This window comes from Erpetoichthys calabaricus, chromosome 1, assembly GCF_900747795.2.
Source record: "Erpetoichthys calabaricus chromosome 1, fErpCal1.3, whole genome shotgun sequence".
Taxonomy (NCBI): Eukaryota; Metazoa; Chordata; class Cladistia; order Polypteriformes; family Polypteridae; genus Erpetoichthys; species Erpetoichthys calabaricus.
This window is the reverse complement of record NC_041394.2, coordinates 71789809-71814435: the sequence shown is the minus strand read 5'-3', so window position 1 is coordinate 71814435 and position 24627 is coordinate 71789809. Positions and strand designations below refer to the sequence as shown.

Below are 24627 nucleotides of genomic sequence, written 5' to 3'. Positions count from 1 at the left end.
TTAAGAAAGTCGGTGTCAACTATGGCAGCATCAGACGCAAGACAGGAGCAATCCCTAGATCCATGCTAATTCCGTTAGAACGTCTAAAACAGAGAATCGTTCTTTTAAAGAAAATTCACAGTTTTAATAAATTGTTTTCACCAAGAAACGTCGAACACATGAGATGGCACTAAATTGGTTTTCCACGGTATTTAGTCGCTTAGGTTTTACGTCACGGTTCAGCTAAACTCGATTGGACGAGATATGTAAATGCGGCAATTGCATTGCGACGGAAGTACTTTTTTATGTAATTTTTTAAAACATGGCGAAAGAAGACGATGTGGAAGCAAGTGGATCCCACGTGGGTAAACAAAAGGTAATTAATTTAGTTTGAAGTATTACTGTGTCTTCTTGGTGTAGTGGCCGGCTAGATAATAGCAGAAGTTGCATATACCTTTAAAAATATTTTTAAACGCCTTGGCTTGCTATATGTGTAGAATTCGTATTCACTGAACGTTAATCAGATTGGATGGAGTGTACGTAAATTGTAATTTGGCAGTTTGTCTGGCAGGTTGTATTGTTCAAACAATCATACATATTTAACGACCATACTGTTTGTCACAACTTTTGACACAATCCAAGCAGGATTACATTTTCTTACTTGTTCGGATAATAACTGAGCGAGCTGGGGCTTTTGGTCTCATATGACACAGTCAGTTACCTTTTAATCTGTGATTAGTCAATGCCTTTCATTTAAAAGTGAATTGAGCGGTCAAGGTATTGCTTTTAGAAATACGATTGGTTTGATTGTTAGTTTTAGTAGTAATACACCATCTTTGTCGCTTGAGTTGCAACATATGATTTTTAGAACTTCAGGAGTTGTTGGACTACGTTTTTGAGGATAGGGTGGTTTGGTCAGCTCACCTCAGCATCTTGCTATATCACTATTTTCATCTGGGTAAGAAAAATTATGATTATTTTATTTTAATTATTATTTGATGATTTATTGTTTAGCGAATGGGTTATTATAGTATGATACAGTAAAGTACTTAGTACTACAATATAATAAATATGTGTAAATGTGCACAGATACAAACATCACATTATAATAGCCAAAAAAACAATAACAATAGCCAAAATAACATTCTTACTGCATCAGGGGGACATTGCACTCAATCTTGAAGGTTTCCAGCGTAGGCACCATTGGGACAGTCCATTAAAAATATATCGGCTGAATAAAGGTGCCGCAGTCACAGTAAAATGTTTTCACTCTGCCCCATGTATATAAGGAGCTGGTACATCTGTCATGTGATGTTCGTGTACGATTAAACCTTGACCGTGTGGAGAGAGATGGATCAAAGCCACCAAGTTCATGTGTTCGGTCGGATATGATCCAGTTCTGTACATGGCGTCCATGTAGCGATTTACTGCTTTGATTATAATGATGATTAGATTTCAAGTAATGTACGTTTAAAGTGAAATTGTTGCCTTTTTGGATACTAAAGATATACAGTACATTAAATATATAGATTGCAGGTTTGCTGTGTGTTAACATTTAACCAAAACTTATGCCTCAGAAAATTTATTACATGAATACAAATTACATAAGCAATTGAAGTGTATTGAATTGGTTAAATGTTAACTTTTTTGTTTTATTGATTCATCATAAACCTTTTTTTTTTTTTTAACAAATGCAGATTATGCAAGAAACATCAATAATATTTGCTATTTTCGGCATTTGTGCATTTTATATTTATTTGTATTGTGCATTTGATTCATAGCTTAGTTGTCTATTTAAATATAGAAAAATAGTATTAAAAAATCAAGTATTTCTTTTATTTTCTTTTGGTAAAGGCCTTGAAGCGTTACTTTAATACTGGGACCAACAGAGAGGAAACCCCTGCAAAAAAGAAACCTGTGCAAAAAGTGGCAAAAAATGCAAGAGGCAAAAAGCAAAGTAAGAAGATTGTCATATCTGGGGTAAGGTGTCCCTTACGAAATGTGAATTTAAGTTTGGGTTTTTTTTCCCTTCTTTCCCCAAGAAATTGGACAATGACAATTGGTTACACATGGAATGCATTTTTTTAGCTATTTCACGCTCATTTTCCACTTGTCTGTGTCTTTGTGTTCGTTTTTCTGAATGTATGTCTTAAAGAAGTACATGTCAAGTTATTTGGGGACTCCTATTGTCTAGTGTAAATGAGTTTGAATGTATACGTGCATGTGCCCTGTCATTGCTTATATTCTGAATTATAATTCCCATAAAGTGTATAAGTCTTATTTTAGGCAGTGTGACAGAAATATTGTTAAATTGTTAAGTATTACTTTATTGATTTAAGAGGCGACATCTTCTTAAACCATTTTTAACCAAATACAGTACTGTGAATAAAAAAGTAGACTTTAGTTCATACTGAACTATGTGGTATGGTGGATACTGTATTTCAAAACGTTGTTTTTCAGCTTCAGTATTCACAGTTCAAGGTGACTTTTAGTCAGGAATAAATTATGTTGCTACTAAAAATTTAAAATACTTAAATACATCACAGCAAATGCTAAAAGAAGTGAATTAAGTGTCTGTTGCAGTGCAGCTCTACTTCATTTTAATTTTTACTTCTACCAATTTTGGTTTTAGTTACATTGATTTTTTTTAGCCATACATGTGTATATTTTGTGAGATTTTTTCAGAGTCTTGCATTAAGTTAAAAGTGGAGATTTCAATCTGTTTTTTTGGTGTGCTTTCTGGTTCAACATCTTTTTCCTAGGCAACACAACCCAGTGCTTTTAGTTCTACTAGTGACAGTATCACAATCTTAAATTTATCCTGTTTAATTAAACTTTTATTTTTTACATTTTGAATTGAGATACAGTGGGTATGGAAAGTATTCAGACCCCCTTCAATTTTTCACTCTTTGTCATATTGCAGCCATTTGCTAAAATCATTTAAATTAATTTTTTCCCTCATTAATGTACACACAGCACTCCATATTGACAGACAAAAAAAAGAATTTTTGAAATTGTTGCAGATTTATTAAAAAAGAAAAACTGAAATATCACATGGTCCTAAGTATTCAGACCCTTTGCTCAGTATTTAGTAGAAGCACCCTTTTGAGCTAATACAGCCATGAGTCTCCTTGGGCAAGATGCAACAAGTTTTTCACACCTGGATTTGGGGATCCTCTGCCATTCCTCCTTGCAGATCCTCTCCAGTTCTGTCAGGTTGGATGGTAAACGTTGGTGGACAGCCATTTTTAGGTCTCTCCAGAGATGCTCAATTGGGTTTAAGTCAGGGCTCTGGCTGGGCCATTCAAGAACAGTCACAGAGTTGTTGTGAAGCCACTCCTTCGTTATTTTAGCTGTGTGCTTAGGGTCATTGTCTTGTTGGAAGGTAAACCTTAGGCCCAGTCTGAGGTCCTTAGCACTCTGGAGAAGGTTTTTGTCCAGGATATCCCTGTACTTGGCCGCATTCATCTTTCCCTCGATTGCAACCAGTCGTCCTGTCCCTGCAGCTGAAAAACACCCCCACAGCATGATGCTGCCACCGCCATGCTTCACTGTGGGGACTGTATTGGACAAGTGATGAGCAGTGCCTGGTTGTCTCCACACATACCTCAGTGCAAGACACATGACAGCCCGCATAGAGTTTGCTAAAAGACACCTGAAGGACTGAGATGGTGAGAAATAAGATTCTCTGGTCTGATGGGACCAAGATAGAACTTTTTGGCCTTAATTCTAAGCGGTATGTGTGGAGACAACCAGGCACTGCTCATCACTTGTCCAATACAGTCCCCACAGTAAAGCATGGCGGTGGCAGCATCATGCTGTGGGGGTGTTTTTCAGCTGCAGGGACAGGACGACTGGTTGCAATCGAGGGAAAGATGAATGCGGCCAAGTACAGGGATATCCTGGACAAAAACCTTCTCCAGAGTGCTAAGGACCTCAGACTGGGCTGAAGGTTTACCTTCCAACAAGACAATGACCCTAAGCACACAGCTAAAATAACGAAGGAGTGGCTTCACAACAACTCTGTGACTGTTCTTGAATGGCCCAGCCAGAGCCCTGACTTAAACCCAATTGAGCATCTCTGGAGAGACCTAAAAATGGCTGTCCACCAACGTTTACCATCCAACCTGACAGAACTGGAGAGGATCTGCAAGGAGGAATGGCAGAGGATCCCCAAATCCAGGTGTGAAAAACTTGTTGCATCTTGCCCAAGGAGACTCATGGCTGTATTAGCTCAAAAGGGTGCTTCTACTAAATACTGAGCAAAGGGTCTGAATACTTAGGACCATGTGATATTTCAGTTTTTCTTTTTTAATAAATCTGCAACAATTTCAAAAATTCTTTTTTTTGTCTGTCAATATGGAGTGCTGTGTGTACATTAATGAGGGAAAAAATTAATTTAAATGATTTTAGCAAATGGCTGCAATATGACAAAGAGTGAAAAATTGAAGGGGGTCTGAATACTTTCCGTACCCACTGTAGGTTGAAACTTTTTCTGTAATCCACAGTTATGTTGTTTTCAGTTTTTGCATTATACAAATATAATAAATGCCTTATTTATATTTAATCAATTAAGATTATTTTATTGATCATATTTATAGCTATAGAAAAGCATTTGGAAACTAGTAACGGTAAGTAACCTTCATGGTGCCCTTTAGGGTATAATAGGAAATACTGAAATAAAATCTACTAATAAATCCACATTACAAAAATATTTTTTTGCATTGTGTATTGTCACAGAGTCATTCTTTATTACCTAGTAGACATTGATAATGACCTAAGTAATAATCTTAATGAGAGAGCCACACTCCAGAATTGGTAGTCCTCATTTGCTTCTGTTTTTTTTTTTCACTCACCATCTTTAAACTATTTATTCAAATTCTGTTACTGGTTACCCAGTTTTCTTATAGTAAATTATTGTTTAAACAATTTTACTGAAGGCAGGATTCGGTTTAGTTAAAACAGCTGTACTGCTCAATCAAGCCCAGCAGTTACCTGTAGTGTAAATGGCTTTTGGGAGACTGTTTATAAGAAGAAAATAGTGACATGTTTGATTTAATCAAAGCTGGTGAATAGGATGAATGAATAGAACGTAACAGAGATGAATGACCTGTTGAAAGTGCACTAGCATGTTTATAGCACAATGTTGTTTCTTGTGTTCAATTATACTGACAGTGAAGGTTGCTTTTGCACACTGCATGAAACCTTATCTCAGTTCTATTAAAGACTGTAATACTTTGTGTTTTATTTATGCATAAATTTGAGTGGAGAAAATGTAATTTCAAGTTAGTTTAAAAAATGTGTATGCTAGAAACTGTGATATATAACAATGGCAAAATTAATGTACTTAATTAAACATTGCAACAGTTTACATAATTGGGGACTCATGAGCAAACAATCATCAAGATCTGTTAATGATAAAGTATATTTATAACCTGTTTAAATAAGAAAATATATTTCACACTGTTGTAAAAGGAAATCTGAAGCCATTTGTGCTTATTATTGCTTACTAGAAGATAAAAAAGGAAATTGAATTCACTTTTACCAATAACATCATGTTATCCATATCATGTTTCATTGTACATGTTACAATAATAACCCTATAAACCTATGAACTTTTAAAAAAAAAAAAAAAAAAAAAAAAGGTGTTAAATTCAGTATTTTTTATATATGTAAATAAATACCTATCCACTTGTCCCAGAATATTTGTATGTGTTTAATACACATAGTAAAGAACAATCAACTGCTAAATATCAAAAAAAAATTGTGTTACACAAAGTTAAACAAATTATATATACAAATTTTAATGAGAGTGATATTCTCTGGACACAAATATTCTCATAAGTGCTATTAGTGTCAGTTTCATGTTACAGCATTAAATGCTTAATTTAATACCTTTTCTCTGTTTTAACAGCAGATAGTGAAGTATAAAGGTGCATGTATTATCTTGTGGCTGATGATGTTCATCTATTGTTATATTTTAACTGGATGCATGATTTCATACCACCAGTAAACACCTTAGCTTCTCACAGTCTCAATATGGAACAAAAGCATGTTCAGAAAATGGTTGAATTAGAGAATGTCTTGTAGGAATGCTAAAAGCATTAGATTAGGTTCTATACAGTTTTAGATAAATGTGGCATCTTCATCAATAATGAATTTTCTTGGAGTTCTCACATATACTCTCTAAATGCATGAAGATATGGATCCTTAAAATGCATTCCACCCTCTACTTTATTTTTATTACTTTGAGTTATATTCTTGTTTGCTGTATAAAGTGTCTTAGGGTGGCCATATACCCAATAAACTTATATTTTTTTGTACATTGTATCATGATTATTTTAAATGTCCATCTTGGTTGATAAGCAATGGTCCTCATTTTAAATATGAAAATTAATGCAGAGATTGTGTGATAACAAGTATCAGGCAGGTGGTGTTTGCCAACCTTGAGCTTGCTATTTTTATAGGCTCTCTTGCCATGACTACTGTTGTTTGCAGTGTGTAGTCTGAGCTGAAAGAGTAATGACCAAAAAAATAAGTTGATCTGATGGCTAAAGCAGACTAATGATATGAGGTTCTACTGGTGAGTTGAGGCATGGAAGTTCAGTTTCATGTTATACAGTAGGTGTTGTTTAGGAAGTATCCTATCCTATGTGCAATTCCTTTACATGTTTTCTAGTAATCATGGAAATTATTTATTTATTTAATACATTTTATTAATAACATAAGAGATACGTACCATAAAAACAGTGGAATTGCAGACTGCAGCATGAAGGACTTCATTAAGTCTCTGGATGTTAAGACATGAACAAACTGTGATAAAATTATTAGTCTAATGCATATTTCTGCCAAATATTGGATAATGGTTTCCAATTGCTTTGACAGAATTAAGATTAACAAAACAATAAGGTGCCCTGAAATGTGGAGACCATGTATAAAAGGTGTTGTAATTTCTACATTATATGACCGAAATGTATGCAAATACCCATCAATTAAAGTCCGCAATGTGCACTTTAATCATATCTGAATTAAACGGTCTAGCTCCCGCCTACTTGAGTGTCTTGCTCCATCGTCACAATCCCCCTCGTGGTGTTAGATCCGCAGATCAGCTGCTCCTAACCGTTCCCAAGGTACGTTTTAAAGCTTGTGGTGAAAGGGCTTTTTCTGTCGTTGCACCCAGGCTCTGGAACTCCCTACCCTTAGTGGTTAGGCAAGCCGCTTCAGTCGCCACTTTCAAATCACGCCTAAAAACGCACTTCTTCACATTGGCTTTTAATTCTTAATCTGTTTCATTTTCTACTTACTTTTCGCTATTTCTTTATTTTATTGGGTCCCCTGACCTGTTTTTAGTATTCTCTGTTCTAATTCGCTCTTAATGTTTGTTTTTAACTTTTTGCTCTTAGTCTCACTTGTCTTAACTGTACAGCGCTTTGGTCAGTTGTAATGCTGTGTTTTTAAGCGCTTAACAAATAAATATGGTATGGTATGGAATTGTATGATTTGTAATTTTGATCTGTGGAGCAAAGTAGTAACTCAAGGGGAAATGTGTCATTGTGTCAAACATCATGAAGGGCACTGTATCTACCGTAGCTGGAAAATCATATCTTTAGTTAAAATGTAATGCGTTGTAATATATTTTCATTCTGCTTAAAACATAAAGGAGTAAACTGCACTCTTTACATCTTCTGTTCTGTTATGTATTATTAAAGACACCTGGTACGAGCAAATACATATTAAGCCCAGAAAACTGAGTAAGCTTTAATTGCATCCCATCAATGCAGACTTCATTTACATTTACTAGTATTTTTGTTTCTATATGTACTGTAATTGTGAAGTGCATTTATTTTTATCCTTTGCTTCACAGAAAGAAGACCCTTTTGTAGGAGATGCACCAATTCCTGCCGATAAACTGGAAAAATTTTCACGTGGGGAAAAAAATGAATCGGTAAACCTACAGTTCATATCATCTTTGTGTTTTTGCATTGATACGTTTGATTCAGATTGTTGTGTTTTATCAGGTGTTTGCGTATCTTGTGGTTAAATTAAGCTCAGCAATTTGGCTTTTACAGTTGCAGAGCTCTCACCTAATTATATAAAATATTTGCTTAATTTCCCATGTTGGATAAAGCAAATCTTCTATTTTTTTTTTGGTAATCAGAAATGTTATTTTTATCTGTTCTTATTTTGAATTGTCCTTTTATTTTGCGCAGTACACCTGTGTTTCCAACGAAATTGGCAGCACATTGAAAATATCTAATGTGCGAGTAATGCTATATAAAGAAGGCAGCAATAGATTTTATAAATGTACATGCTATTCAGGGGGAAAATAGGGAAAAAAATGAATATTTTTGTTTGATAGTGTGATATGTAGTAATCGGAGCAAGACAGCCCTGTATTAGTGTATAAGGATCAGCAACATTTCTGCTGAAGTTTTTATGCATGCGAGTAATATCTCTTAAGAATGCATCCCTAGCCATAATATAATTTGGCAAAAGCTCACAAACTTGATTTAGAAAAAAAAATATGTACGATTTATTTGTGTCTTCTTTATATTTATAGTACAGATTACACAAGTAATAATAGTATGGAATTATTATAGAAAAAAGATTAAATTCAATCAAAAGCATAGTTGCATGTTGAGGTAATGTGTATATTCCTTTCCTTCACATACACAAAAAGTGTATGTGATAAAATTTAAGTTGATTTTTGTTAGGAAATAAAGCTTTCTACTGCAATTAAAAGTGCAGCAAGAAAGAAACAACTGCTTTGAAAAAGCCTATTTGTTATTCCCATTTCCAAAATTATTGGACCTTAGTGATTACAGTTTCGTAATTGATCAGAGGAGAGTAGTAATAATAATTAATTAACAAATAAATGTGTATTAACTGTAGAGGCAATGTTTTCCCAAGGTTATACTCCCATTTTGGAACACATTGGCCAATCAGAATTTTATGCTGTTTTATCCTCACAATAACATAAATGTGGATTCCTTAGTTAATAAGAGGGTTAGCATAGAAAAACCTCCACCACATTTCTGTAAGTGAGATTTTGTCACTCATCTTTTTCTACTAAATTGTCTCTTATGTGGCAGTGGGTCTCCTACAGAACAGTTATGTGTTTCTATTAGGGTTAATTAAAGGAGTGAACATTCTATTTTAGTTTATGACTGAATCCTTTGACATTTTGGGGTTGATAAAATTGTTTTATGTTTACTTTAAAAACATTTAAAAAAAAAAAAATTCTCTGAGATTCACAGTTCTTATTTCTTTTACTGTTTTCCTAATTATGTTTAACATTGTATTTTCCAACTGTATGTGAACAATATGTAAAATATATATAATTTCCAGTAGCAGAAGTATTATAATGGCAATAGCTCATGCTAATATTATTTTCACACCTCTGCATTTCTACGCTTTGTCAGAAAAAACTGTCAAAGGGAAGACTAAAAGATATAGTGATAAAATCAGAAGAGAACACCAGTTTGGCACAGAAGCAAGCAGCACGATATGACCTGTTGCTTCCAGAAGAGGCTGGGTGAGTTACTTAAAGATGAATTGAATTTCTGATTTTTTTTTTTTTGATTGAATAATTACAAAGTACATGTTTTTAACTTGTATTTGTTAGTTAGAAAACTTTAGTTTAGTTTAGTTAATTGAATTGAGGGTCTTATTTGCATATAGTCGCATATAAAAAATATCGGGAGATCTCAAATTTCATTTTTATCTTTTAGTTACTTTAGTGTCATATCTCAAAGATTTTTTTTCAGACTTGCTCTCATTAAAGCAAATAGCATAAAAATATATAACAGCTTCTGAAGTTTACATTTCACAAAAAAAAATACAATGTTAATGACTCTGTGCATCAAGAGTTCCCAGTAATGAACTGGTGATCTGTTAAAAGATGAATTTCCTCTACCTTTTACCTGTTACATTTTGAACTCACTAGAGAACACAGTATCGGATACTTCTATCTATAGGTGTGGTAAAGTGAGGTCCATGGCTGATTACCTTTTAAATAAATAATCGCCGCACTCACGGCTTTAAGTAGGGGGTGTGGCAGGAGCAGTTCCGGGCACGAAGCGGCATGGGTGTTTCCACACTTCGGTGTACAGGTGCAGGGTCGCCCGTGTCGGTAATTGTTGCCGGGAGCTGCTAATTGCCATACCTGTGCCACATCTCAATATAAAATGGAGAGGTGCAAGTGCAGAGGGGGAAAAAAAGAGAGAGAAGGAAAGAGAGTGGAGGTTAGAGGAAGAAGAAGATGGTAGGAGGCGCTGAAAGCCGGTGCAAGAGCGAGAGAAAGCAGGCTTGCTGCAGAGAAGCAGGCAGCTGGGAGAGTAGAGCCCTGGAAGGACTGTGTGGCCGACACTCAAGGAGGAAGTTGGAAGTGGTCACTCCAGCTGAACGATTTCAAGGAGCTGGAGTGACCAAGAAGGTTGACAGCTTGCCGCATAAGGCAATGGGAGTCCAGGATGTTTGGGAGGGTAAACCCCAGTGTGAGCGCCCTGGACGTTTGGGAACCCCAGTCTCGTTCCGGCAAGGGAGCTGTACATATTCAGGGGATTGAAGGCTACCGGACCAGTTTGAAAAGCAGCTGCACCTGCTGAAAGGGGCGATTCCTCTGCTGCAAGGCCCATATGTGATGAGCAGGGGAGCCACCAGTTAAAAGGAGAAGGCACCAGGTTTTTTTTTTTTTTTTTTTTTTAAATGAGACCGCTTCCAGCCTGTTGATTTTAAGAATGATTTTTAAGAATTTTTTAACCTTGTTTTAAAGGATCATTTATTGATTTTTAACATCCACTTATTGAACCTGTTTTTTATGGATTATTTATTTTTGAAATGTTCTTGAAGCACTGCACTTTGGACACTGTCTAGTTTGTTTTTAATAAAAGCACTGAACACTTTTACACCATCCCCTTGCTACCAGTGTGATTTGTCCTCATCTGCCAGTTCATTCGGTTACATTACCAACGATGTTGGGTTCAAGAGGCTCCCAAAGCTGGAAGAGGGAGCATGGACCATGACCTGCACCGTCACAATAGGATATCGTTATAACATTTATATAGATTTTAGGCTTGTAGGTGATTGATCACTTGTAGTATCATTCCCTAATTCTTTTTTTTAGGTTTTTAGAGGGTGATGATGGTGAAGATACATGTACAATCTCTCAAGAAGACATAGCAGAAGCAGTGGATATCACCGCTGGATCTAAAGTAAGCAACTGCATGTTACTGTGAATAATAACATTTTCTGTACAAGATGAAAAAACACGCATTCGTTATCGAGATAAATTAGGTTTAATGATGATATTATATTGAGGATGTTGTTTGCATTTATCATGTATTGTACTTCATTGATTTCTAATGGAAGGCATGTAAATTATTTAAAGATATGACACCGGAGTATGGAAGCAAGTATGATTATGTAATTACGTTTGATTTGATATAGTAAAATGCAGATTATTGTTAAATATCATACATTATTATACATAATGCAACAATACCTTTTACTTCATACCAGCAAAAAAAAAAAAAATAGCTGTGAAAACAAGTATAAATACATATGCTTAAAATTTGAAAACTGCCTTACTTAGCAATAGAAGACTATTTAGGTGAAGACTGAATACCCACACAAAAAATGAACATTTGGTAATAGAGACCACTGAGCATAGCAAAGTGTTCATATGTGTGCGCATGTACAGTAAGTGGGCAGATGTCAATGCAGGCAGAAACTGCAAATAAATATCTAGATATGGCTAAACTCTAATTTTTTTGCAGAAAGACAGAAACTGTCCCATATGCACATGAGTTTTGTGTAACTGAGAAAGCTCAGTCACTTGGTTTTGAATGGTTGGGTAAACCTCAACAAAGAATAGCGAGATCTAAAAATTCAGTTATTGTTAAGGAAAAGTGTTTTAAATGTAAGTGATAGTATTAAACAGTAAAACCAGTTAGGTTTCATTGTACTGTATAACAAATGTTAGTATCTTCCTCAGTAACCTTTGTTTCATTTTTGTTTATTAAAGGCACGAACAGGATCCCAAAATACAGTATAATGTGGCATACACAGTATGTATAGTTTGTGAGGCGTTTTCAAATTTTCAAGCAGTCTTTGTGTTACAGTGCCAAAATGTGCTTATGGACCTTTTCAGTAATGATTTTGTTTGGGGGGATACACTGTTGTTAAAAATTTAAGAATTGCAGCCATATGTCAAACCAATAAATGTCTCCTTGGTGCCAATGGCAGAGATATTAAAACATTAAGTTATGGCACTTAACTAAAGATATATATAGCTTCCTTTTAGCTCAGCTTTCATTCCCATATACACTTGAATCGAACATGCCCACAGAAGAATAAAGTGTGCTCTCTTAGTGTAGTTCCTGGACAGCAAGAGGCCTTGTCCTAGGCATGAGTAGCAGTAGGATGACTTTGTCAATCTTCTGCTGACCTTACATTTCCACAATGCAATACCAGCTAAAGTTAACCAGTCTAGGTTCAGGACATTACCTGCTGATTAACACTTGTGAGCAGGAGAAATGATTCTGAGCATGCAAAAGCCATTCACCACCTGAACATGCAAAAGCCAGTCACCACCTCAACAATCTTGGCTACTTTCAGAACAAAGTTCCCAGAAAAAACACAACCATTTCCTGTCTTTACTTGACACTTTTATGCTTTCAGTAAAGTAAGGAATAAGTCATATTTTTAAGTCAAGGTCTTTTTACACAATGGTGGCCAGCTGTTTGTTCAAGTTTTCGAAAAAACTGGTAATCTAGTTAAGTGGCTATAATTGCAGCTACTAAGACAGTTGCTTAAAATTGAAATATAAGCCTTTAAACTTACTCCACATGTTCACTTTTAACCAGCAAATCTCCTGGTTTACAAATCTTATCATTTTCATTGCAGATTAATGTTTATAAGAAAAACATGATGTTGCAAATAGTACAATGAATCTACAATTAAAATGTACTATTTTCTGAAAGAATATTTCATTCTCCATTCAATATGCAGCCAGGTCTGTTGTATGAAATCAAATAATTTGAAAATAATGTTTTTAGGTGAATGTACATCTCCAGGTTGAAACATCCGGTGTCTCCTCCTCTCTTCAGTAATCCTGACACTTCCATGAATTGCATAGAATGAATGTTAGTATTCCATTAAACTATATAGCAGTGCATCAAGTACTTAAGGATATTATAGTGAAGCCAGTGAGGTGTGAAACCTGCTGGATTTTGTTATAACAGATAATTATGCTATGGCTGAACAAGATATATAATGAAACTTATTCTAGTGTAAGACCTTTTGAGACCCTCCTCAATGGGATGATACGCAGAAGCACGACTGCAGCATCTGTTGAGGGTTGCTTGACCATTACCTAGGCAACCGCACATTTGCAACACCGCAGAAACAACTGCAAGCTGACCGGTGCCACACACAAAGTGCCGGTTGCCTGATGGGTAATGCAGGGAACATTATAACTTGGCCACTGATCTGGACCCGACCCTGCCTGTTTGCTGTGTCTGTGTATAATAGTAGTAGTAGTAGTAGTAGTATGGTAGATCCTGCTACAATAAATAACCTTGCTGTTCCTGTTTCAAGTGGAATAAAGCTGGTTTTGCTAAAGTACTGAGACTCTGCTTCGTCTTTAGGGTGCAAGACACTGACTCACACATCACACTAGTAAATAGTGTACGTTTGATCCTCCCTGCCTCCATCACTTCTTTCAATTTTGTGTTAGTAACATGAAAAACAGTATTGTAGAACTGCATATTTTAATGAGGCTGTGAGCTTGTCAGTATAGCAAATCGTGATGTCACCAGAAAAAATGCTGTAGTAGTCAGACCCTACATGTTTTTCAGTAGGAGGCAGAATAAAGTATTTATATTTTTCTTTATTAGGCACAATGAGGTGGCAGATAAAATGACCACTGGTTTCAAAGTGCATCCAGAAAGCTTCATATGTTTGTTTGCCTTGTATATACTCTTTGTGTTTAAGTTGATAAAAAATGTAACCATTAAACTGTATTATTTGAGTCTCCAGTGGGTATAATTATATATTTCCATGTGCAACCCCTTCAAATTCTTCTTGAAATTGGCAAAGGAGAACATTTCATACTAAGCTAAATTAGATAAGGATTAAGTAAATAACTTGTGTCATTGGTGATAATTTGAGAAATGAGACAATCCAGACAGTTTGGACAGTAGGATTCATTCCTCTTCTTCTTCATATTAAGATATTCTGGAGGCAGATGAAGACTGGCTGATGCATAAAAAAAGAAAACAGTCTGAAAGTGTAACCCAAATAACCAATTTATATTTAGCTTCAATACTTGGGTAACTTTTGTCAAAATATTCAAAATGTATATTTTAATAACAAATTGTTGTCTAAATTTTTTTTGCTTTGTTTTTTTTTCTTCCCTTTTTCCCTTTATTTCAGTATTTCAATCTCACTCTCAATCAGTTTGGACCATACCAGTTGGACTACACCATCAATGGCAGGTGAATGTAAAACTGTTATTGCCTTTATATGACATCTTATCTACCTTGACAAAGATTTCCCTAACTTAAGTTTCTCCTGATTTTCTAGACACCTCATTTTGGGAGGACGTCGTGGTCACATTGCAGCAATGGATTGGCACACAAAGCAACTTTTGTGTGAGATTAATGTCATGGAAACAGTTAATGACATCAAGTGAGTAAATGGCTGTGACAGTTTATAAAGTTTTGAAACCACAGCTTTTGATTGATGTTATTGTTATTTAGGTAATTTTTAATAAACTGCTAGTTACATGAATTCATTTATTATAAGACACTGACAATTTATGAAAAATATGAAATATGCTTTATTTCAATAATTACTACTTCACAATCTGTTAGATAAGAAAAAATAGTGTAATTAGGAGCAAATGTCAAAACCTCTTTTTATTTTCCCTTTCATTTTTTCCATATCTAGTACAGGGAAAGGTACTGTAATAGTTATTTCATGTTTTTATTTTTTATGGATTTACGCATTTTAGTTATTTAAGTTTGTCACTTACTGTTCTCTAGAATTGTGTGTGTTTGACTGTGCCATACGTCTTATCATTAAGTAAATAATTGAGATAAAGTACACTACTCTTACTATAATGCAGAAATACTAGAACCTTAGATTTATATACATGACTAGTGCATGAAACATCTGTTTTAATGTTTTTGGGGGATTTTTTTCATTTTATAGAATTTTACGTACAACAGTCTGTCAGTTTTGGTTTGTAGCATTCTTCATTGTTTGTGATTGACTGTATTTTATTGCAGCTTTGTTTTTGGGAGAAAGTATAAGTGTATGGGAATAAAAAATATCTACAGTTCTTGTTAAAATACATTTTTGAAATTGTCCATACACTTAATGGACATTTATACCTTGACTTGTAATGTAGACCTATGTTAGCATGCATTTGCAAAGGAAAAAATGGTTAAAGGTTATTTTCATTGTGAAAAGAAATCCTAGTAAAAGACACAACATTTCTGCTATATATCCTTAAACTGTAAAATACCACTGATGTTAGCTTGTTAATAGATTTGGACCATGGATGTGCTGTTAACAAGAATCATTAGTGTATGGAGAAAGTTGTGTAATCCTAGGGCAGAATTGTTTATACCTTTTTATAATAATAATTTCTGGTGTATAATATTGTGATTATTAAGGCATTGAATACACTTTTAAAGTGAGCATCCAATTTTTGCCTGTGCATTTATTATAAATGCTATAAGATATGACTGCTCTTTGATCACAGATTACCCAAATACAAATTTAACATCTTGCAACAAGTAAAAATAATTTCTGGGACACATTTTATACTATATTCTTAAAGTAAAGAATTACCCCTTTATTTATTCAGTAGTGTTCCCCACCTTATTCATAACATAGTACACCATTGTAAAGTTAAAACATGGTGTGAAGCATTTTGTTCTAAGTGATTTAAAATGTAGCATTTATAACTCACACCCCTGATGGACAGGATCTTGGCTCCTTGTGACTGCTGGATTTGAGTGTGTTCTATAAGTGTGTGCTTCTTAACAAGGTGAAATAAAGAATCTAGAGAACAATAGAGCTCCAAATTAATTTTTCAATTTTCTTTCCTTATTTTTAGGTGGCTTCACACTGAAGCAATGTTTGCTGTTGCACAAAAAAAATGGCTGTACATCTATGACAACCAAGGAATTGAACTTCATTGTTTGAAGAAGTTTAATGACGTTCTGAGAATGGAATTTCTACCCTACCACTTTCTGCTAGCCACTGCGGTATAGTTATAAACATATATTTTTGAAATTAATATTCCAGCCACCCAGGATTTGTAACTGATCACATCTGCACATGCTTGTTCCATTGTCTTATTAATCTATTCAAGCTTGTCAGCCACATCATGTCTTGTGTGAACATTTGTTGTGCCAATAACGGCACAGTTAGCATCTACTTATCTATGTAATGTGACCCACGTGTGTCTTTGTGCTATGCTATGGAGTCTGTTGACACACAACCTTTGCTTTTTTAATGCCTGGGGGTGCTATGGAAATATCCACAAACGAAGCCTGTAGAGTGATTCACCCATTCTGCTGTGGACCTTCCTTGCATTTTATGTATGCAACCTAATCCTCAGGGGCAATTGGCTTGGCCTTCTTGCAACTTTAAATTGATATTTAAAACATATTTTGCAGAAGCTTTCAAATGAAATGCATTATTACAAGTTTTGTAACTACGATTATGATTTAAAGTACAACATATTATATAAAAGTAAATATATTGTTTTAAACAACATGTAACAAGCATGTCACTCATCTTGTTTAACCCCTCATAAAAAATGACTGCAGTTTTTTCAGACTGCAAAGTCTGCTTATCAACTAGCTTGTGCCATCCAGGTTGTATTTGAAATTTTCAGTTTCACTTGCATTCTCTTTTCAACATGTGATCTGGGATGTGGTTAATAGACCAATCACTTACAGTAAACCCCTAAAAAAATTATTCTAGAGTAAGGTTAGAATATGCAACTTGTGTCTTATTTATCCCTCATGAGGTTTCCACTGTTAGTTTAATATCAGCTGTGCTAATTGTGCCTGCTGTTTATCTGATGATGTGTGGATTTGACATTTAACTGTCTAAGGATTTTTAAATTACTTTTGTTAATAATGAGTAAGGGCAGCACGGTGGGCGCAGTGGTAACGCTACTGCCTCACAGTAAGGAGAACTGGGTTCACTTCCCAGGTCCTCCCTGCATGGAGTTTGCATGTTCTCCCCGTGTCTGCATGGGTTTCCTCCGGGTGCTCCGGTTTCCTCCCACAGTCCAAAGACATGCAGGTTAGGTGCATTGGCGATTCTAAATTGTCCCTAGTGTGTGCTTGGTGTGTGGGTGTGACCTGTGGTGGGCTGACACAGTGCCCAGGATTTGTTCCTGCCTTGTGCCCTGTGCTGGCTGGGATTGGCTCCAGCAGACCCCCATGACCCTGTAGTTAGGATATAGCGGGTTGGAGAATGACTGACTGACTAATAATGAGTAAGGCTGTTTCATAGCAGTTATGTACAGTGGACTGTTTTGATTAAATGATGTGATCTGTTTAAACCCTTTCTACTACTCATATATATTTTTTTGTGTTGACATTATTGTTTAATTACTTATAACATGTTTTTACATTTAAGGCAAAAAAATAATGAAATTCAAAAAGATTTACATTTCTGTCTTATTATTAAATACTTTTAAATATTTCTAAATGTAAATGATTTCTCTGTCCAGAGCGCAACTGGATTTCTGCAGTATTTGGATATTTCAGTCGGAAAGGAGGTCAATGCTATAAATGCAAAATGTGGGAGGCTAGATGTCATGGCGCAGAACCCTCAGAATGCCATCATACACCTGGGCCATCCCACAGGTTTATTCCTTTTTTTCCCCCCCTTTTGATGCTTTTATGGGAGTAATTGCATGTTGCATTGAATGATTTTGCATTGTGCTGGGTTAGTTAATAAAACTAACCAATCACTCAACAACCATACCACTTCTGTTATTGATGTATTAATCAAAACCTATCTCAGGCTATTTGTTTTAATTTTAAAATTTCTCCATCCATGAAAATTTGGCAAATAAATGATTAATGTTCTCACCCTGTATATCTATATATAAAGTGATATAGGTATAAACATTATTCTACAGTGTAATACACTTTTAGTGTTATCTGGATTATTTCTTGTATAAAAAACATGATTGGATTAAAACTGATCTTGTTCTTAATTAAAACTGTACTAAAAATGTAACTCACAATACAGAGTCTGGATGAGGTGTGGTTATTGGCATTATCAAAATTAATGAATGATACAAGTCTAAAAGTACAATTTGAAAATGTGCAGGCAAAATTACCTGTGTTCTTTACCAAGTATTTATGAATAAACTCTGGTATTTCAATGTGCCAAGTTTAAACAGTTGAAAAACTTCAAAACTTGTGAATGTGAGCATGCACAATACCTGTAGTATTTTTATGTCTGTGGCCAAATTGGCATTTTAAATTTTTTGTAAAATGAGTTGTGTCACTGACAGTTCTCCATTGCCCATGATTCCTATATTTTGTAGTCTTTCAATTGATTTGTGTTTTATTGAGTGATGTATGAAGACTAATGCCGGATGTTCGTTTCCCTAAATTGGAAACCACAGGCAGCATATAAATATCGAAATGTGCAAAATTATCCGAATGGGCAGTGGAATCAATTTTAATAAATGTAACAGCTTATGCAAAACATGTTTTTTTTGAAGGAAGTTATGTGACAGTTAACATTTTACCCACTAACTGAATTACACATATAAAGGGGAACAACTATATTTGTTTTTTTTATTTTTATTAGTATGATTTTTTTCACCATATATATGGGTAAGCTTATTCTCTTTATTGTTAGTATTAGGGTGTTGTACCGTGTTAGCCATTATGAATGTAGAGAAAAGCCAAGAAAAATGACACCTTTTAATGGCTAACTAAAAAGATTACAATATGCAAGCTTTCGAGGCAACTCAGGCCCCTTCTTCAGGCAAGATGTAATACAGAAACTGGAGTTCCCTGTGTATATATATATATATGTGTGTGTGTGTGTGTATATATATATATATATACACACACTCTCTAGGACAAGAAACAACATTGGTGTATGGTTGGATTCCTTATCATGATGCCTTTCGGGATAAGATTTTCCTTTTTGCATTTCGTTAAGAAGATGTCGCTGTCCATGTGTGCCAGTTTCTTCCACCGGGTCTTCAGTACCATGTAGTAGCGGTACACTTCGGTGTCTTGTATGTCTGTAGTACTAGGGTGTTGTACCGTGTTAGCCATTATGAATGTAGATTGTGTTATTTTAAATGTTAATACTTTCTCTCTTTAACAGGCACTGTGACCCTATGGTCTCCCCGTCAGAAAGAACCATTAGTAAAAATGTTGTGTCACCGGGGAGGAGTGCGATCTGTTGCGGTGGATAACACTGGAACGTTAGTGCTCTGATTTCAGATTTCCCTTTTTAGTATCTAGGCATTTTTCATTGTTTGTTTATTGTTATCTCTTCATTTTTTTTTAAATGTTTTTTTCAGTTATATGGTGACTTCAGGTCTGGACAGAAAGCTAAAGGTGTTTGATGTACGCACCTTCCAAGCTCTGAAATCTTACGTTTTGCCAGCAGGAAGCAGTAGTCTTTCTATTAGTCAGAGGGGCCTTTTGGCATGTGGAAGTGGAAACACTGTCCAGGTATTTTGAATGTGCAGTACTCTTGCTAAATATGTCTATCTCACAAGTAAGAATTATATAATTTTTATTTGCCCAATGCAGGTATATAAAAGTGTTTGGGAAACCCCTGTCAATAAGCCTTACATGGCACACTCGGTTAAAGGATCAGTTTGGGGAGTACGTTACTGCCCTTTTGAAGATGTGCTTGGCATCGGCCACACTAACGGATTTTCAAGCATGCTTGTGCCAGGTAATTTGGAAAACTATATGTACAGGTTACGAAGGAACAACGGTAATGGTTTACTGTCCAAAGTATATAGTGGGGCATTGGTGTCAAAATTCTGTATAAAGTGGTTCAGACCTTCATTAAAATTAATTTGAGGTAAACGTTGTTTTGAATATGTCTGCACAAACAGTTTGTGCTTTGGCATATTATTCTGTGCTCTTTTGAAGTCATTTTGCTGTTGCATCATTAGTTGTGGACATGGCCAAATCATGCACAGGGTTTCCTACACCAGAAATTAAGCTGTTGCAATTTGAGTGGTTGGCACTTTAATTTTGAAAACTTGGACATTGTCATCTTCTACCTTTTGCATCATGTATTCATACCACAGAATTCCAGTGGCTCATAGCTTCAATTTTGGGAAATTTCAACTTGGTCTTTTGTATTTTGGCTGCTAATAAAATGTTTGCATCACTTCATTATGGGGTAAGGTGGGATGTGGATATATGCTGCTGTTTCTTTTTTTTTTTTTTTTGGCCACTCTAATCATTGTTGATTTGCTATGCACTCTCACTGGCAGCATTCTTTTTTCTAGTTATTTTAGATTGTCAAATTTCCTATAGCAAATTTACATGGTGTCAATTGGATTGAATTCTTTTCTTTTCATATGCAATTAACTTGTTTTTCTTCTTTGGACATTCATTAGCCTTTGTTGTTTAAAGCTTTTTGACTTCAAAGGCCAATATCAAAGGATACATCCATCCATCCATCCATCCATCCATTATCCAACCCGCTATATCCTAACTACAGGGTCACGGGGATCTGCTGGAGCCAATCCCAGCCAACACAGGGCGCAAGGCAGGAACAAATCCCAGGCAGGGCGCCAGCCCACCGCAGTCAAAGGATACAACATAGGCTAAATCAAACATTGCATATTCACAGCCTTTATAGTTGGTGTGCACAAGCAATGCATCAGTAAACCTCTGACCATTAAATGACATTTCAGCCATATGCACTAATATCAGCCTGAAATAGATGTAATATCATTTCTTTAAAAGTTTAATGTGCAGATTAATCAAGGAAAAAAGGTTGGCTTTATGTACTTGTGTCTGATTAGTCTCATTTTCTTATTAAATGTAAATGTATGGAGATTACTTCAAAATTGCAATTTTGAATTCACTTGTGTGTTTATCTTTGTGTATATCTATAGGTGCTGGTGAGGCAAATTTTGATGCATTGGAATCTAACCCCTTCCACAGTGTAAAGCAGAGACAAGAATGGGAAGTAAAGGCCCTGTTAGACAAGATCCAACCAGAACTAATCACTTTGGACCCATCATTACTTGGAAAAGTTGACAAAGCCACTTTGGAGCAAAGACACAAAGACAAAGTAGAAAGACTGGTATGAACCTTTAGTCTTTACATCGCAAGGAAACATAGTACAGCATGCCTCTTCTTCTCTTTTGTGTCTAACTGTATTCCATTTAAAACATGAATAATCTTAATTTTGTTTTATGGCTATCTGCAACTCTTGTGAATTTAAATATGTCTGCATGTTTCACATTTTTCATCTGTTCAAGTATGAATAATCTTAAACTCTTATTTATCTTTATTGTGTTAAACATTCAATTAACATTCATGTTTCATTTTAGCTTAGTAATAATGAACACAATTATTACAAATTTCATATTTTACTCCAAATGATAATCTGAATAGGCATAGCATGTTAATGTCTGTATTGAATTAACATAAATTGCTCACTGCACTGAATTGTGCCTTGGAACCATGGCGGCAATGCATGCTAATGCTTCCTTCATCCATTGTGCACCAAGAATCCATCAACTGTTTAGTCGGATTCTCATAGTGACATGGATTTGAGTTCTCACGTGTAGTACAGTTTTATCTGCAGATTGAAGGACGATCACTCGCCTGTTTTATCAATCGAGTTATTCTCCTGTAATGTTAACACTTCAAAGAAGGGTCTTTCCATACAGTTCTGAATAGTATAAAAGGGTGTTTTTTGATTTTTGGAAGAAACTAAAATTTCAAGATCCTGAAACCTATTTTTTTAATTTTGTAACTGCACTGCAAAAACATACTTAACATTAGACTGACATTATTTTGTTATTTGCCTGATCTTTATTACAGGGATATGACCCTCTGTCTAAAGAAAAGTTTATACCCAGAAAAAAAATGAAAGGTCGAAGTTCATCTGGAAGTACACAAAAAAGGAAGAAGAAAGTTGCCTATGATGAACAAAGGGTTTGTTTCAATGAATTATTAATTTATTTAATTTGCTTTCCAACACCAGCCTCTCCACTGTAGGGGAAGGGCTTTCATAGCATTGTGATTTTGGGATCATAGTGTTTGATGGAGTGCATTCCGACTAGGATGGAATAGTCTCTTATGCCAAGTGCACGTAGGGTAGTCTGCAGCGCCAGCCTCTGCAATATAATACTGTAGAATAAACCATTTTTGAAGATGCATGGAATTTGACTACAGGAATTGAAGATGCAGTATGGATTAATATTCACTATAGCAGTGAGGTGTACCTACAGTATATTCCAGGTTCAATCCTTAAGCTGCTCTTTATTTTATACATGAACAAATCACCGTGGATATAAGAGACTTGTCAAGTCTGACTATATATTTTAACACACAATTTGAAGAAAGACAAGGTTTTAGTGTCTTCTAACACTTCGGTTTCTTTTCTACAGCTGATCCAGTAGCAAGTTAAGAGTCTTTGTACATTATTTACTATTTAGAACAATGATATCAGACTTATCAAAGGGTATGGAGTGCAGTTGGATGGTGTTTTTGGATTTATGAGGAGCAAACCTGTGAGTGCATCTCACAGGGCTAGCCTTAGGACATCTTGCATGGCCATGGGAATTCCTCAGGAGCTGCTGCCTGAGGCTATTGCCGAGGATAAGGTAGCACATTCTGTCCAGGTCAGCTTGGCAGGGAAAGCAAATATTTTTTTTTAATTGGTTTTGAATAATTATACTCGCAATGATTGATAGCAGTTAAGATTATGGTAAATTTAGAAGTAAATGATTCCATGCATTTAGAGAATGTATGTACCCTAAAAGATCATGTTTCTTCATAACACTATATCCAGTTAGCTACTAAATACGTTTTAAGCAGGAACAAAGCCTGTGCAGTCCAAATTCTAAGAGCTTTCAAGTATAATTATGTACAGGAGTAGGAATTTTGCACGATTTTATTTACACTGTTATTCCACAGAATGTATTGACTTCCTCAAATGTAAATGAAACTTGAATAACTGAAAGGATATTCAACATAAATAAGCTTTTATTTTATTTTTTTTAAAATGTAGCATTCATTTATAATGTGACCAGGTAATGATCCTCTGATCATTTTATTAGCACACGTTACATATGGTGGAAAGCGTACTTGCAGAGACATGCATCTATTTGCAGACTATTGAGCTTTTTTTATGCTGGTGTTGTGGATTGTATTTTGTGTACTTTGTGAAAGAGAGGCACATGCACCTATGCTCACTGTAACATGACTTTTTGGGATGTGGGAGAGACTGGAGAAAATAAGAGATTTTAGCCGACATTAGACAACATTATTTTGGGCCAGTCTCTTGTTTTGTTTTTCTGTCTTAAAAATAACTAATGACTTATCTGTTGTCCGTTTGCTTTAAAGTGTACTTCTAATACTAAGATGGTTTGTACTGCTAAATGGCAAATGATGCAGGGCAGTGGTGGTGAATATGGAGTGTAAATATAGTACTTTTGTGGTAATCTGTACAGCGCTGGCACTGAAAGTGTTTGGACTTTCAAAATTATACATTCACTTTCTTAATATTACAATACTCAAATATTTCTGTTTTTTGTTTTTATACCCATCATTTATGATTTGATTGCCTTGTGTTTCTGTCTCAGGAGTTGATCCAACAAGCTGTAGAATCCAGGGAAAAGGCTAAGAAGGAACAAATGATCAAGGAGAAAATGACTGCTCTGGGTCAAAGGAAAGCATTGGATCGGTTCAAAAAGTCTGAATAGAAATGTTAAAAAGAATTCAAACAAGAAAATACCCAAAACAGCTTAATTATTTTACTACCAATCCAGTTTAGAAGGCCCGGTCTTCTGCTGAGTGGAAAGATTACATTGAATATAGCAGGGTGAACTTAGAAATGTGAGATAACAACACAAAGTCTGTTTTTCATGAATGTTTTGAAAATGGCTTTTTTTTTCTAGTATATGTTTAGAGAAAAGGGTTGTGTATATATTTATATATCTGTACATATATACATTCATGTTGCCTACTTTCTTGTATGACAATAGTGTTGAACCTTCTAGTGTCTATTAAAAGAACACACAATAAACAAATGATTCAAAATATATTTATTTTTAAACTCTATTTGTAATCTTTGTTTAAGACCCATTGTATAAAATGCTGAATAATAAAATTTACATAAAACCAAGTACATTTAGATGTACATCAGAAAACATTTTTTCAGCTTTCCAAATTTAAGAGTTGTTGTGAAACCGTTTGCTATAGAAAATTGTACATTTTTTAAACATTAGTATCCCCAGTTCTTACAAATAAAAAGAATTGTTTTACAGTTAAATACAAAAATTTCCAAAAGTTTAGAATATGTCACTGTAGTGTATACACTGGACATGTAACAGTCTGAATGTGTATGGATGATGTGTGCTTTATCCCAATAC

At 35.1% G+C, this 24627-nt stretch overlaps 1 protein-coding gene across 1 annotated transcript; it reads left to right on the top strand.

The window, feature by feature from the left end:
* The first annotated feature begins 250 nt into the window (after positions 1-250).
* On the top strand, positions 251-24311 carry wdr46 (WD repeat domain 46). Its single transcript, XM_028801769.2, has 15 exons — positions 251-355; positions 1834-1959; positions 7844-7924; positions 9401-9513; positions 11104-11191; positions 14415-14476; positions 14565-14669; positions 16108-16258; positions 17743-17878; positions 19371-19470; positions 19570-19723; positions 19805-19952; positions 21136-21326; positions 22073-22186; positions 23839-24311. Exons 1-15 carry the CDS (start codon positions 302-304, stop codon positions 23956-23958), a joined length of 1743 nt encoding a protein of 580 aa, XP_028657602.1. The 5' UTR covers positions 251-301; the 3' UTR covers positions 23959-24311.
* Positions 24312-24627: the final 316 nt, after the last annotated feature.